We start from the raw sequence: 12,716 nt of genomic DNA, 5'->3' as shown, positions 1-12,716 counted from the left end.
TTAAAGCCTTCCAGTGAAAAAGTAGAGCTTTGGGCATTAAATGTTACATAGCACTATTGTATGTAATAGCAGTCTTGGTTAAAAACTTATTTGAGCTTAAAACAAAACCAAATAATTTGGCTTGCTACAGTCATAGAGAAAAGTCCCTGTTTCTATATAGGATATCATTGACTCAAAAACTGTCTTTAAATAAGTTGTAATGTCTAGAGAATTTGCCATATAATTGACATATCCTGAAAACTGAAATTATGAGTTGAGGTGACTCAAAATGTAGGTAATCTGGCCATGGGCATGCAGCCTCATTCAGAATAGGGAAATGTTGCTTCCTCCCCAGCTGTCCACCCATCTAATTAAGACATTAAATCAGATGCATAAATAATTTTAATGTAATAACTTGTCAGAACATTCTGCACCCTGCCACCCCATATAGGCACATGCACACAAGCCCTAAAAAAAAAAACAAAAAGTAGGAAAAATTGTGAAGCTGGAGTAACATTGATATTTTGTACCAAATGAGCAGACCCCTCTAATTTAAAGGATGTTGTTGTATGTATGCAAATATTGTTGCATCCTTTACCATGGTCAGGTTGTGAATTTATACAAAACAGCTTGTTCCATCACTCCAAAAATCAATCTTCTTCTACTTTTGGTCTCTGTTAAAGGCCTTATTCTCCTTCTCAAGCCAGACATTACATTGATGGATTATGACTAAAATTGTTTTTAGTCCTATAGACTGAGAAAGAAAGATTCCATATGATAAGGAAAGAAAGTGGAACATTTTCAGCTTTCTGTTTATTGTTACAAAAGCATTAGTCTGAAATGAAAGGTTGAAGCAGCGGCTGTACATTGGCTGTATGTCATGGTTTAACCCAGGACACTGTACCATAAACCATCATCAGTTTGCTTTGCTGTGCACCCTAAACTGACATTTTTAAGCGCCTCATTTGTTCACAGAAGGCTCTTCCTCAGGATCTCCCTGTTCTTTTTTGTAGACAAAGTGAGACAATGTTCATTAAAAGTGAAGAACTGGAAATGCCTTTTGAACGTGTGTTTCAATTAACATATGAAAAAATTCAAATAGGATATCATAGTACAGTGGTGACAATAGCAAATGGGTTCTTCAAATGGCTGCCTGAAAAACCTCTCTGAAGTGTTCAGTTACTTCTGAGCCCTTAAGCAGAACTAAGATACATGAATCTGAGGTGTATTTTTGAAATATTCTTGGGTCATGCAAGAATGGATTCAGTTCTGAAGGCTTGTCCCATTAAATTTAGCAAGCCAAAGTGTCTCATGAGTGTGATAATTAAAACAAACACAAAAAGGAAAACAGGGCAATGTTGAATTGTATGTCACTCTAATCAAATTGAAATGGTTATCATTTGTTTGCAGAATATGACACAATGGGTGTAAATCCCATTAAAAACAACTTTCTATATTGAAGTGGAATGATTTTGTTACTTAAGCAGAAGATAGATTGATAGAAAAAGCTGTCTTAAATCTCTCAGAAAAACACCAATATTCAGCACTTTTAGTAAAAATGATATGTATGAACTTTTTTTAATTAAATCCACAACTGAGTCTATAAAAAAACTAAATAGTTTTTAATTCAGCAGAGCTGCTTTTGCTCTGCAGCTGATATTTGTCCATCCTTTTGTATTAGCAGTATTTTGTAATATCTACCAGCTCTGAGATGATGGAAACTAGTGCCCACTACAGGCATCATGACTTACTTCAGATTTAACAACAACCGGGAAGAAAAAAATTGATTACTTAATGACTTTGACAGTTTTGCTCTAGAATTAACAATTTGCCAACTGGATAAAAACAATTAGATTTTTAAATGGCTAGTTCTAGACACATGAGTATTGTCTCAATGATCTAGGATAATTAAAACCTTACTGTGCTACTAACTAAACTACCTCAGATAAAAATAGCTACTGAATCTGATTTTTCCTAAATTTGATAGCCATTTTTCTACCATTTTGTATTAAATGAATATGTTTCCAAGTACAGGATTGTGTCTGTGCTGTATTTAGGAAAATCTATGAAATGTAATTTTAGTATGTTGAGCAAAACATTAAAGATTATGATCACAGATATTACTGTAAGGTGAAATATAGGGTAGCTTTTCTAGTAATATATCTCATAAATTGAATTACTAAGGAATAGTTTAATGATCAGAAAAATGTAGGCTACTTCTTTATATATCATTTACTTTCTAACTTATATTAATGTAAATCCTGAAGAAAAGATGGTTTTGAGCGGAATCTTGGTTCATATTTGAAAAACAGTTTGGTACACAAATCTTCTCTTTTTAATGGAAGGGAACTGTGTTTTGGTCCCATAATCTGAGACGTTTGAAGCAGAACATCTCCTAAAACTGTCTCAATTGTTAAACATGCTTAGAAATTGCATGAAAGTAACTAAAAGGTATTGTTGCTGAATGGTGACAACCTCATCACAATAACATGAAAGATGATGTAAAATCCCAGCCAAATCAGCAACCAAAGCAGGTAGCAGAATAAGTGAAAACCTGTTGGCACTAGACAAAACCTGACTAAAATAAAATTAAAGATAAGAATAAAAGAAGCCAGGACTTAGGAAAACCAAACCAAAAACAAATATTAAAATTGTTCAAAATTGAAAGGAAACTAACCACGAACAAACTTGTGAAGAAATGAGATGGATTAGGAAAGAAACCAATCTAAAATAGGAGGAACAAATTTGGATTTTATGAAATGTGTAAAGCAAATGAAAGGAGTCTGAATGGCATTCATCTGAGATTGATTTAATATTTTTTCACTTGCCAAAGCAGAAGGGAAGATGTGCTTTTCCACTGTAGAATCTACCATATAGAATATCTAACTCTGAGGTTTGAAGTTTAACTTCTTTTTCAGACATTTCAGGGAGGAATATTTTATTACACCTTAATTAAAATAATAGCTAAATGTTCCTCGGAGGAACAGATAGCCTAATGTCATCACTAGGTCTAAAAGGGCACGTATTTACTGTGTACAGCACTTTAAAAAAAAAATAAATAAATAAAAAGAAGAGTTATCAGGCTTTTATAACTGCATTATTTGTTTTTGTAATGTGGAACTACTAAGTTTCACTCAAGGGTTACACAAGACAATGTGAATAATGAGGAGGGAGCTAAAGCTGGGAAATTATCAAACCTATCTAGAGCCCCCATCAACCTTTGGGACTGGGAGAAAGCTGTGGAGCAGACTGTTGTGTAAAACCATCATTCTGAATTGCAAAGTGGAAGGTTCAGGCTTCTGGCATATCCATGTATTGTAGCTCCTCTGAACCTGGCGGAAGTTACCCAAATGTAATTGAGGAGACTGCAGTGCTGAAGGGTATTTGTAATATGACTCTGTAGGTGCTTGAGTTAGCAGACCAATGTCAGTAGCTGGAAAGTTTTACAGCAGGGCTCAACCACAGGTGAACTCATTCATTCCCAGTTAGAGAAGCTGCTCCAGGATTCCCCAAAAGTATGTAAAGAGCATTAAATGGAGCATCACCAGCAGGTCCAAGGAGGTGATCCTGCCCCTCTACTCTGCTCTTGTGAGACCTCACCTAGAGTATTGTGTGCAGTTCTGGTGTCCTCAACATAAAAAGGACATGGAACTGTTGGAACAAGTCCAGAGGAGAGCCACGAGGATGATCAGGGGACTGGAGCACCTTCCGTATGAAGACAGACTGAGGAAGTTGGGGCTGTTCAGCCTGGAGAAGAGAAGGCTGCGTGGAGACCTCATAGCAGCCTTCCAGTATCTGAAGGGATCCTATAGGGATGCTGGAGAGGGACTCTTCATTAGAGACTGTAATGACAGGACAAGGGGTAATGGGTTAAAACTTAAACAGGGGAAGTTTAGGTTGGATATAAGGAGGAAATTCTTTCCTGTGAGAGTGGTGAGGCACTGGAATGGGTTGCCCAGGGAGGCTGTGAATGCTCCATCCCTGGCAGTGTTCAAGGCCAGGTTGGATGAAGCCTTGGGTGACGGTTTAGCTTGAGGTGTCCCTGCCAGTGGCAGGGGGATTGGAACTTGATGATCTTTAAGGTCCTTTCCAACCCTAACTATTCTATGCTTCTATGATTCTATGAGTCTATGATTCTACGATTCTATGATTCTACACTTGTTGGTGTCTGCATGTCATGCTAGTTTCATGATGTCTGAAGTGTTTTATTATCTTGGTTAATGCTCAGTCTTAAAATTGCTGTTTTATCTGCACATGCAGGATCACAAGTAAGACTTGGAAGAAACTACAAGATGTCAACTTATCCATCTCCTAGGCAGGCTTCTCTGAAACCTGTTCTAGAATCCTTTAGCAATTTTTAAGCAATGTATGGGTACCCTTACCAGTAACAAAGTTAGTTTCCAAATTACTAATTTAAATCTCCTTTGCTACAGTGATGTACGTGACTTTTCTAACCTCCAGAGACATAGAAAATGGCTTATTCACTAAGTCTTTTCCTTTTTTTTTCCCCTTTTTTTCAGTGTGTCAACTTTGCATGTATTTAAGGACTGATACACAGTACCTCTGCTTAGTTGGTTTTGTTGGTTTTGGGTTTTTTTCCCCCTAATCTTCTGTCATTCTTTGAAATTCCTATCTTTATTAATAGATGAATATTTACCTTCAGACATGCAAATGTAAATTCCAATCTTACATTTGTAAGAAGGGACATAATAAGCTTTGGAAATTGTTAGTCACAGAAAAATATCCAAATGCTTTTGTAATGCTCTTGTTAAATAAAAAAGAAATTGCTGTGAAAAGGACAACTGATGGGAGGAAGAGCCGGTATGGGCTCCTGAGAGAGAAGGTGGCAGGCTTCGTTTCATATTTCTGTGATCATATTGCTAAATGGCAATAGCAATATCTGATAAGAAGAACTCAGTCTAATGAGGAAAGCCTGACAGTGAATTCCTTAAAAAGAAATGCTAATATTACAACGAGACAAATGATATTCCAGTGAAGAAGTGTCACTGAAAAAGAGAGAATTGTCTATGGTAAAAGTAGGACCAGTACCTTGGGGGCTTTCTCCTACTCTCTAAAAAAGAATCATTTGTGGTGAAGTGTCATTACTGTCTAATAGTGCAGAAGAAAACAGGTCAGCAGACATGTAGAAGATAATAGGGACAAGAAGCAGACAAATAGTTTACTAAAAATCGAACAGCTCCAGAAAAAAATTCCTTCTGATGTTTCTTCCTAAATTAGTAGATGATGGAAATGCTGTGAGTGTAACAAAATGCATTCTAATGCAGCTTTTGATGAATATGTGGAAGTTCTAATGAAATTTTGCAAACTCTATATTCTGTATGTGAACACAGGCAGAGTAAAAACTGGCTGAAGACAGACTATTAAAACATTTGTCAGGCATTTTGGCTTTAGTAAAGGGAAATACTGTTGATTTGAATGTATTGTGCTACTTTATTTTTTCACACTTTTTTTTTTAACCCCCACAATCAGCTGTGGATTGTGTGCTAACAAATAGTAGCCTCTTTAAGGATATTTAAAAATTCACAGTAATACATCTTACCTTTTCCTCTTTCTATACAATTCCTACTGCAATCAATCACAGGCCTGAAATGGCTAGGATTTTTTGTTGGTTTCCACCTGGATTTCAACAGATGTTAGGACTACTTTGAAAAAATGGCCTTAAGTATGAAAAAAGCCAAATAATAGTGGTAGTTATGAGACAGAGGTTAGAATATAAGCTTTTGGGGCTGTGTTCATTTGCTTATTTGCCTAGAGACATTTAAGATGGTTTTGGCTTCAGCAGCATGCTCCAGAAGTTGTAGGTTTTCCTACAGGTCCTGTGCCATATTTTCTTGCAGTGTATGGATATCTTAGATGCCGTACAACATCAAAGTAGTGTTAGACAACATTTATTCAGCTGAATTACACAGTATCACAGTATGCTAGAGATTGGAAGGGACCTCAAAAGATCATCTAGTCCAATCCCCCTGCCGGAGCAGGAGCACCTAGATAATGTTACACAGGAATGCGTCCAGGCGGGTTTTGAATGTCTCCAGGGAAGGAGACTCCACAACCTCCCTGGTCAGCCTGTTCCAGTGTTCTGTCACCCTCACTGAGAAGAAGTTTCTTCTCAAGTTTAAGTGGAACCTCTTGTGTTCCAGTTTGTACCCATTACCCCTTGTCCTATCATTGTTTGCCACTGAATAGAGCCTGGCTCCATCCTCGTGACACTCCCCCTTTATATATTTATAGACACTTATAAGGTCACCCCTCAGTCTCCTCTTCTCCAAACTATAGAGACCCAGCTGTCTCAGTCTTTCCTTGTAGGGGAGATGCTCCACTCCCTTAATCATCTTCCTTGCCCTGCACTGGACTCTCTCCAGCAGCTCCCTGTCCTTCTTGAACTGAGGGGCCCAGAACTGGGCACAATATTCCAGATGGGGTCTCACCAGGGCAGAGTAGAGGGGAAGGAGGACCTCTCTCGACCTACTAACCACCCCCCTTCTAATACACCCCAGGATGCCATTGGCCTTCTTAGCCACAAGGGCACAGTGTTGGCTCATGGTCATCCTGTCGTCCACTAGGACCCCCAGGTCCCTCTCCCCTACACTGCTCTCTAACAGGTCGTTTCCCAACCTATACTGGAACCTGGGGTTGTTCCTGCCCAGATGGAGGACTCTACACTTTCCCTTGTTATATTTCATCAAGTTATTCCCTGCCCAACTCTCCAACCTGTCCAGGTCTTGCTGGATGGCAGCACAGCCTTCTGGCATGCCAGCCACTCCTCCCAGCTTAGTGCCATCAGCAAACTTGCTGATAGTACACTCAATTCCCTCATCTAAATCGTTGATGAAATTAATGAATTGAGCCCTTTAGTCTACAGGTAACCTTTTAATATTTTTTTTTTGTTTTGGTAGCCTTATCAGTCATTATTTCTGGTCTGCTTCAGCAGTGCTAGCTAGCTTTGTTGTCTCTTGAGAAACATTTATAGATCTCCTTGATTCGAACTTATAGATGTTAGCATTAAGTACAAATTTTGCTCGATCTTATTCTGCTTGACACAGTTTGTTCAGTATTATACCAATTTCAGTCAGGCTTATTATGGAATAGGTTGCCCAGGGAGGTTGTGAATGCTCCATCCCTGGCAGTGTTCAAGACCAGGTTGGACAAGGCCTTGAGTGATATGATTTAGCGTGAGGTGTTCCTGCCCATGTCAGGGGGTTTGGAACTAGATGATCTTAAGGTCCTTTCCTACCCTAACTATTCTATGATTCTATTGTTCAGCCAATATTTTAAGTTCTGTCTTCATTACATCATAAAGAGAATACGTTTTCTAAAACCTACCTCAATAGCTAAATGGCATTTCTTGGTAAATTGAATTTTATTTATCTAGTATTACATCAGGTTAAAAAGCATTATTGTCAGGTAATGTCCAAATTTTACCAGTTAAAAGTGCACATATGTCATATACATAATTTTCATACATCGATGATTATGTCAAGGATTGTTTTTTACTTGGAAGAAGTTAATTGGGGCTGTTTAGCCTGCAGAAGATAACGCTGCATGGAGAACTTATAGCAGCCTTCCAGTATCTGAAGGGGTTCTCCAAGGATGCTGGAGAGGGACTCTTCATTAGGGACTGTAGTAACAGGACAAGGGGCAACTGGTTAAAAATTAAACAGGGGAAGTTTAGATTAGATATAAGGAAGAAGTTCTTTACTGTGAGGGTGGTGAGGCACTGGAATGGGTTGCCCAGGGAAGCTGTGAATGTTCCATCCCTGGTGGTGCTCAAGGCCAGGTTGGACAGGGCCTTGGGTGACATGGTTTAGTGTGAGGTGTCACTGCCCATGGCAGGGGGGTTGGAACTAGATGATCTTAAGGTCCTTTCCAACCCTAACTATTCTATGATTCTGTAATTCTAAATGTTGATCTCTACACATACCATTTATTTAAAGAAAAAAGTAATTCATATTCATAGATGTGATATTTTCTTATTTGAAGATATCATCAAAATAGCCATAGTGTAAGCTATAAAAAGATATTATCTAAGAAGACTCTTTGGGTGCATTGAGATAAACACGGAAAGACAGAACATACTTTAAGCCTCCTCCACCTTCATGTTTTTTGCCTAAGATATGTTCATTAAAAATAAAATTGAGGATGCAGCCCAGGCAGCATGTTTATCGATGAGTAATATGTGACAGTCAAGCCGGCAGTTATATTTGTAAAATATCTGTATTTTTTCTTTTCCTCTGCTTATGAAACATTTTGAGAAATTTATTTCAGTATTCAGAGGACAAATCCTTATTGGAACCTGTAAGGTGGGGAGGAGAGAAAGGAGAGAGGTTATATAGGATGTGCAGATGTGGACATTATTAATTATTTTACTACCAGCAAAACCGAATAATTAAAATTTAGTACTCATTTAAGAAAATGTATCCTTGCAGAAAAGTAATAAGCTTAATTTGACTAGGTGATTTTTGTTGCTGAGGAGTTCCATTCATTTCTTCCCACCTCACTAAGCTTAATGCATTTAACCAGCCATATGCAAGATTCTGACTATTTTAAGGCTGTAATAGTGTGAAAATTAATTTTAAACTCTCCTAACAGAGAACAGTAACACAGAGAAACAGGAGCCTGCTGTGCCTACTCAAAGCTAGCCAGCCCTTTTAAGTGCCTTTTTTGCAATATTTTTTATGAGCAGATCTAGAATGATTCACAAAACAGTGTATTTACATTATTTTTAGCAAATGCATTTCACTGTATTGAAGAAGTGATCAGCATTGCAATTAAAACAAAGAAAAAAAAATAAAGACTGTGTTTTTCAGGGATCATTGGTCTGAAATAAATTCATTTCTATCTCATGAAATTTCTATTTAGTTTATATTTTTATATTATACAATTAGCAAGATATTTTCATACAAATGCATGGTTGTACTAGAATAATACACAAAAGAACAATGAAAATATATACATGTGTTATATGTGATATGTATAATGTGGAGAGATAATAATATATGTCTAGGTTAAACACATTATAAAAAATATCAGAAAGTTGGCCATTAATGATAAGGAAAAGCAATGAGTTCTATAGTTAAGATCTAATGGGGCCTGAAGAAAAAGGTTTAGGACATCTTACCAAATCAATGAAAGAAAGAAAATTTATACTGGACAATATAGATAAGAGCCTTTGGGTAGAAGAAAGTAGCAGGAAAAGTAAACAAAGATTGCTACAAGAAGCAGCAAATATGAAAGGAGACTCTGTAGTCTGAATCAGACCACAGACCTGATACAGCTGGAAGTAAACCCAGAGGAAAAAACTCTAGCAGGAAAACTGCGGAATTATCCTCAGCACATATAAATTGCTGCAAAAATACTGACCAGTGGATATAACAGCTGAGTATATGGCATGCAGGGTCTTTCTATGTGATGCAAACATTTTGCCTTCTACTATGTATAGCAATGACTTATTAGTCAATTCTTTTCCTTCCTGTCACTGTTGATGTGCTTTGCCATTTTCCACCTTTCTGCTGACCTAAACAATAGAAATGGTGTTATTTCAACCTTGGCATTTTAAGACAACTGTATTTGAAATACTAAATAAATCTAAAAATTGCATCCATTGCTTTCGCTTACTTCAGGCTACACTTTGTCCTCAACTATGCTGATACAAATCCAAAGCAAATGAAAAGATATGTGGTCAGATTTTGACAGGGAGAGGAAAAATAGATTAGTAGAGCCAATATAAAGTAAAGATTTCACTTCAGTAGCTAGAGATGGGCCAGTGTGAAGATCTGTATATACTGAGCAACTGAAAGAAAATTAAATTATGCACAAACTAAAAATATTTATGTTGGAGATATTGGAAAAAAAAACTGAGAGGGGAAAAAAAAGATGAAAATTTTAGGGTAAGCAGTTGAGAAAACATGAAAGGCATCTGAAAACATGAGTTTCTTAAAACATCAAGAAATACTTCACAGTTTAATTGAAGGCAGATTTATTGCTGAATGAACAGGAATTTCAACTTCTTCCCAGCTCCATAGCTGACACGGGCATGTTTTTTCTTGAATATTGTCATAACTCTTATTCCCCAACAAGAGAAGAATTTCTCCCCCTTTCCCTTGATCTCTTTAAGATGTCTGAGTTCTTTGAAATGGTGACATACACGTGAAAGATCCTATGATGCTGCCACTTTTTTTCCCATGACATTGTGATTCAACACAATAATGGACAATGAATCAGTTATAAAAATGAGCAATCAGTAGAATGCTGCTTAAAAAGCTTCCCAGATTTAAACATTGAAAGGTAATGCAGAAGTAAACATAGGCATGTTTACCTGCAGTCAGGATTTAATTGATCAACATGTGTTAATTTTTTTTAATGGTAATTTTGCTTGAAAATTTACCCCCAAATATTTTAATGTCTTCATATGCGTGATTCTAAGAGGTCACAATGAAAAGTTAGTTCTTATTAGTTTATGAGGTCATTTATGAAATTTTGGTTATATCAGGGCTTTTTCGAGGAATCTTAATTTCAGACTATTAAATAGCACATTACCCCACTTTGTCTGATTACATGATTTTATATGCTTTCAAAATTTTATTAGCTGGTATCCAAAACATTTGAAAAAATATGAAAATAAATACATTTTTTTCTCTGAGTTTTGTAACAGAGAAAATAGTAAGAGCCAGTTGCATCTCCCCTGGATTTTAGGAGAATGGTATTACCCTGCCTTTCTCTGAGAGATTGCTGGTTACCTTCTGTCAGTGAGCAACTGTCTCCCTGCAAAGCAGAAGCACGATTGCATCTCTTTTCTCTGTGTTCAAGGCAATTCCTTTTTAAAAAGTGGAATTTCTTCAGAATGACTATGTACAAGAGCAAACGCAGAAACCAAAGATGTAAGTAAATTGTAAAGTATTTTTAATGTTCTTACAGAGGAGGGAAAATAAAATCTCGAGTTTCACCGAAAGCCATGCTTTACCCTGCTCTGGTTAAATAATACTGGGAAAGCAGGAACAGTATTCCATGCCAATTATCTCACTGTAAATGTATGTTAATTGCATGAAAGAGCTTTAAAATTAAAAAAAAAAAAATAAATAAAAAGAAAACCTAGCTCAATTGTTACTATGGAAACCTCAGTAAGTGACTGCTTTATAATATCAACAAAAAATAGAAATCAAATATAAATTTAGCTAAGAACAGCTAAGGCTAGCTTTAGCTAAGGCTAGCTATAGCCTTTGACTTGTCAGGGTTGACATGTTTTCCCTTGTTGGACTGTATGTGGTTAGCTTTAGGGAACCAGCAATACCAGAACTTTAGGGGCAGTCATTTTAATTTCCTTCACCATAACTTTCAGAAGAATTAAAAGAATTAACTAGTTTGCATAAGCCACAGAAACAGAAACTGGGGAGAGGAAAGCATGCTTCTCTTGCATGTATTTAAGGACACTGCAGCACTGAAAATTCACTGGCTTCTAAATGCTTGAGTTTCCAGTCCAGCACCTGTTTGACTTTCTAAATTGCTATGGCATCAACCAGGGGAATTTTATTATCAATACTGTCTGCTCCAGAACATTATGGAAGGGTGACTGAGGCAAGTAAAAACAAAGTGCTGTAAGTCAAGAAGTACGTGTTACTATAAGGAAATCTAAGAAGAAGCCAAGTTATAAATGGAGAGCATGTCTGAGGCTGAGAAAAAACATTCCTCTAAGAAAAATGTCATGTAGGGACTGTGTGCTTTCAGGGAGAGAGCAGGAAGGAAGGAATATCAATTTGGAAGAAGGTAAGTTGGACTTTATTAGGACAGGTTATGTTACTGTTCAGAGTTGAAGGGATATATATAGGTATATCACTGACCTCAGTTTTTGGTACTTAGAGCTTAATTTGTATAGGTTTTCTCCAGTGTTTCTTGCCCAAAACACATGGATGTGATGCATGTAGAAAGTTTGCAGGACAGATCTGTGCTGAAATACCTGCAACGGAAATAAATCATCTGCTTCACATTCAATAAAATAAATTAACATAAATCTCATTCCTATAGCTGTAGTGAAATAAAATTATATAGATACAGGCAGATTATAATTAATTTATTTCATTTTTAACATACTACTTTCTCTTAGTGTTATTATGTGAACCAGGAGCTCCTTCTATAGCCAGCTGAATTCATAGTCATTCATGAAAACTACACAAGGTGCTTTTATGACTGCTTTTATGAAGAGAACCTGCCTTCTTCTCCTTTCCCCTCTACCCCAGCTGACCCCAAGAAAATTCTGTGATTTTCTACAAGAGGGAAAAAAAAAAAACAACACAAAAGCAACAAACCAATATAATCAAATTCTGAATTATGAAGGTGGCAACTGCAATGTGGGATTTTTTTTATTTTTTTTTTTTAAACTGTCTCTAATGTTAAGATCCCAATCAATAAAATATCTCAATATAACTGTCTCTGCTACCTTGGATACCAATACTGTCTACATGGGTGCTTCATTAATACCTCTTAATTAGCAGCTGCAATAGACAAAATAATTTGAGAAATTTTGATATTCCTCCTATTCATATCACTTCAAAGCTTTTTAAAAGATAGATTTCATCTAAGCAATTGTTATCCTGAAATATACAGGATAATGGTAGCAGCTGTGTTAAACCAGAAAAGTACTACATTTTCTGTCCATTACATTTAACACATGCTCTATTTCAAATATGAAGGCATTTTTGGTGGCCTTTAATAATACATTTAGT

At 36.6% G+C, this 12,716-nt stretch overlaps 1 protein-coding gene across 9 annotated transcripts in view; it reads left to right on the top strand.

Annotated features, from left to right (window-relative positions):
• Positions 1-12,716, top strand: part of RALYL (RALY RNA binding protein like) — a 391,262-nt gene that overhangs the window by 267,054 nt on the left and 111,492 nt on the right. Inside the window, exon 1 of one of the 9 annotated variants that reach the window (XM_061448225.1) lies at positions 10,730-10,877. The exons of the other annotated variants lie outside the window; for them this stretch is intronic. Within the exon in view, the coding sequence (XP_061304209.1) occupies positions 10,841-10,877 (37 nt within the window). The 5' untranslated portion in view covers positions 10,730-10,840. Of the gene's footprint in view, positions 1-10,729; positions 10,878-12,716 lie in introns of those variants that run through there. 9 annotated transcript variants of the gene reach the window in all.

Source organism: Pezoporus flaviventris, unplaced genomic scaffold (genome assembly GCF_033815535.1).
Source record: "Pezoporus flaviventris isolate CSIRO_AGI_PZ_B2104156 unplaced genomic scaffold, CSIRO_AGI_Pfla_v1 ptg000007l, whole genome shotgun sequence".
In the NCBI taxonomy this organism is placed as follows: Eukaryota; Metazoa; Chordata; class Aves; order Psittaciformes; family Psittacidae; genus Pezoporus; species Pezoporus flaviventris.
The sequence above is the reverse complement of the archived record's forward strand: the minus strand, read 5'-3'. Positions and strand labels throughout refer to the sequence as shown.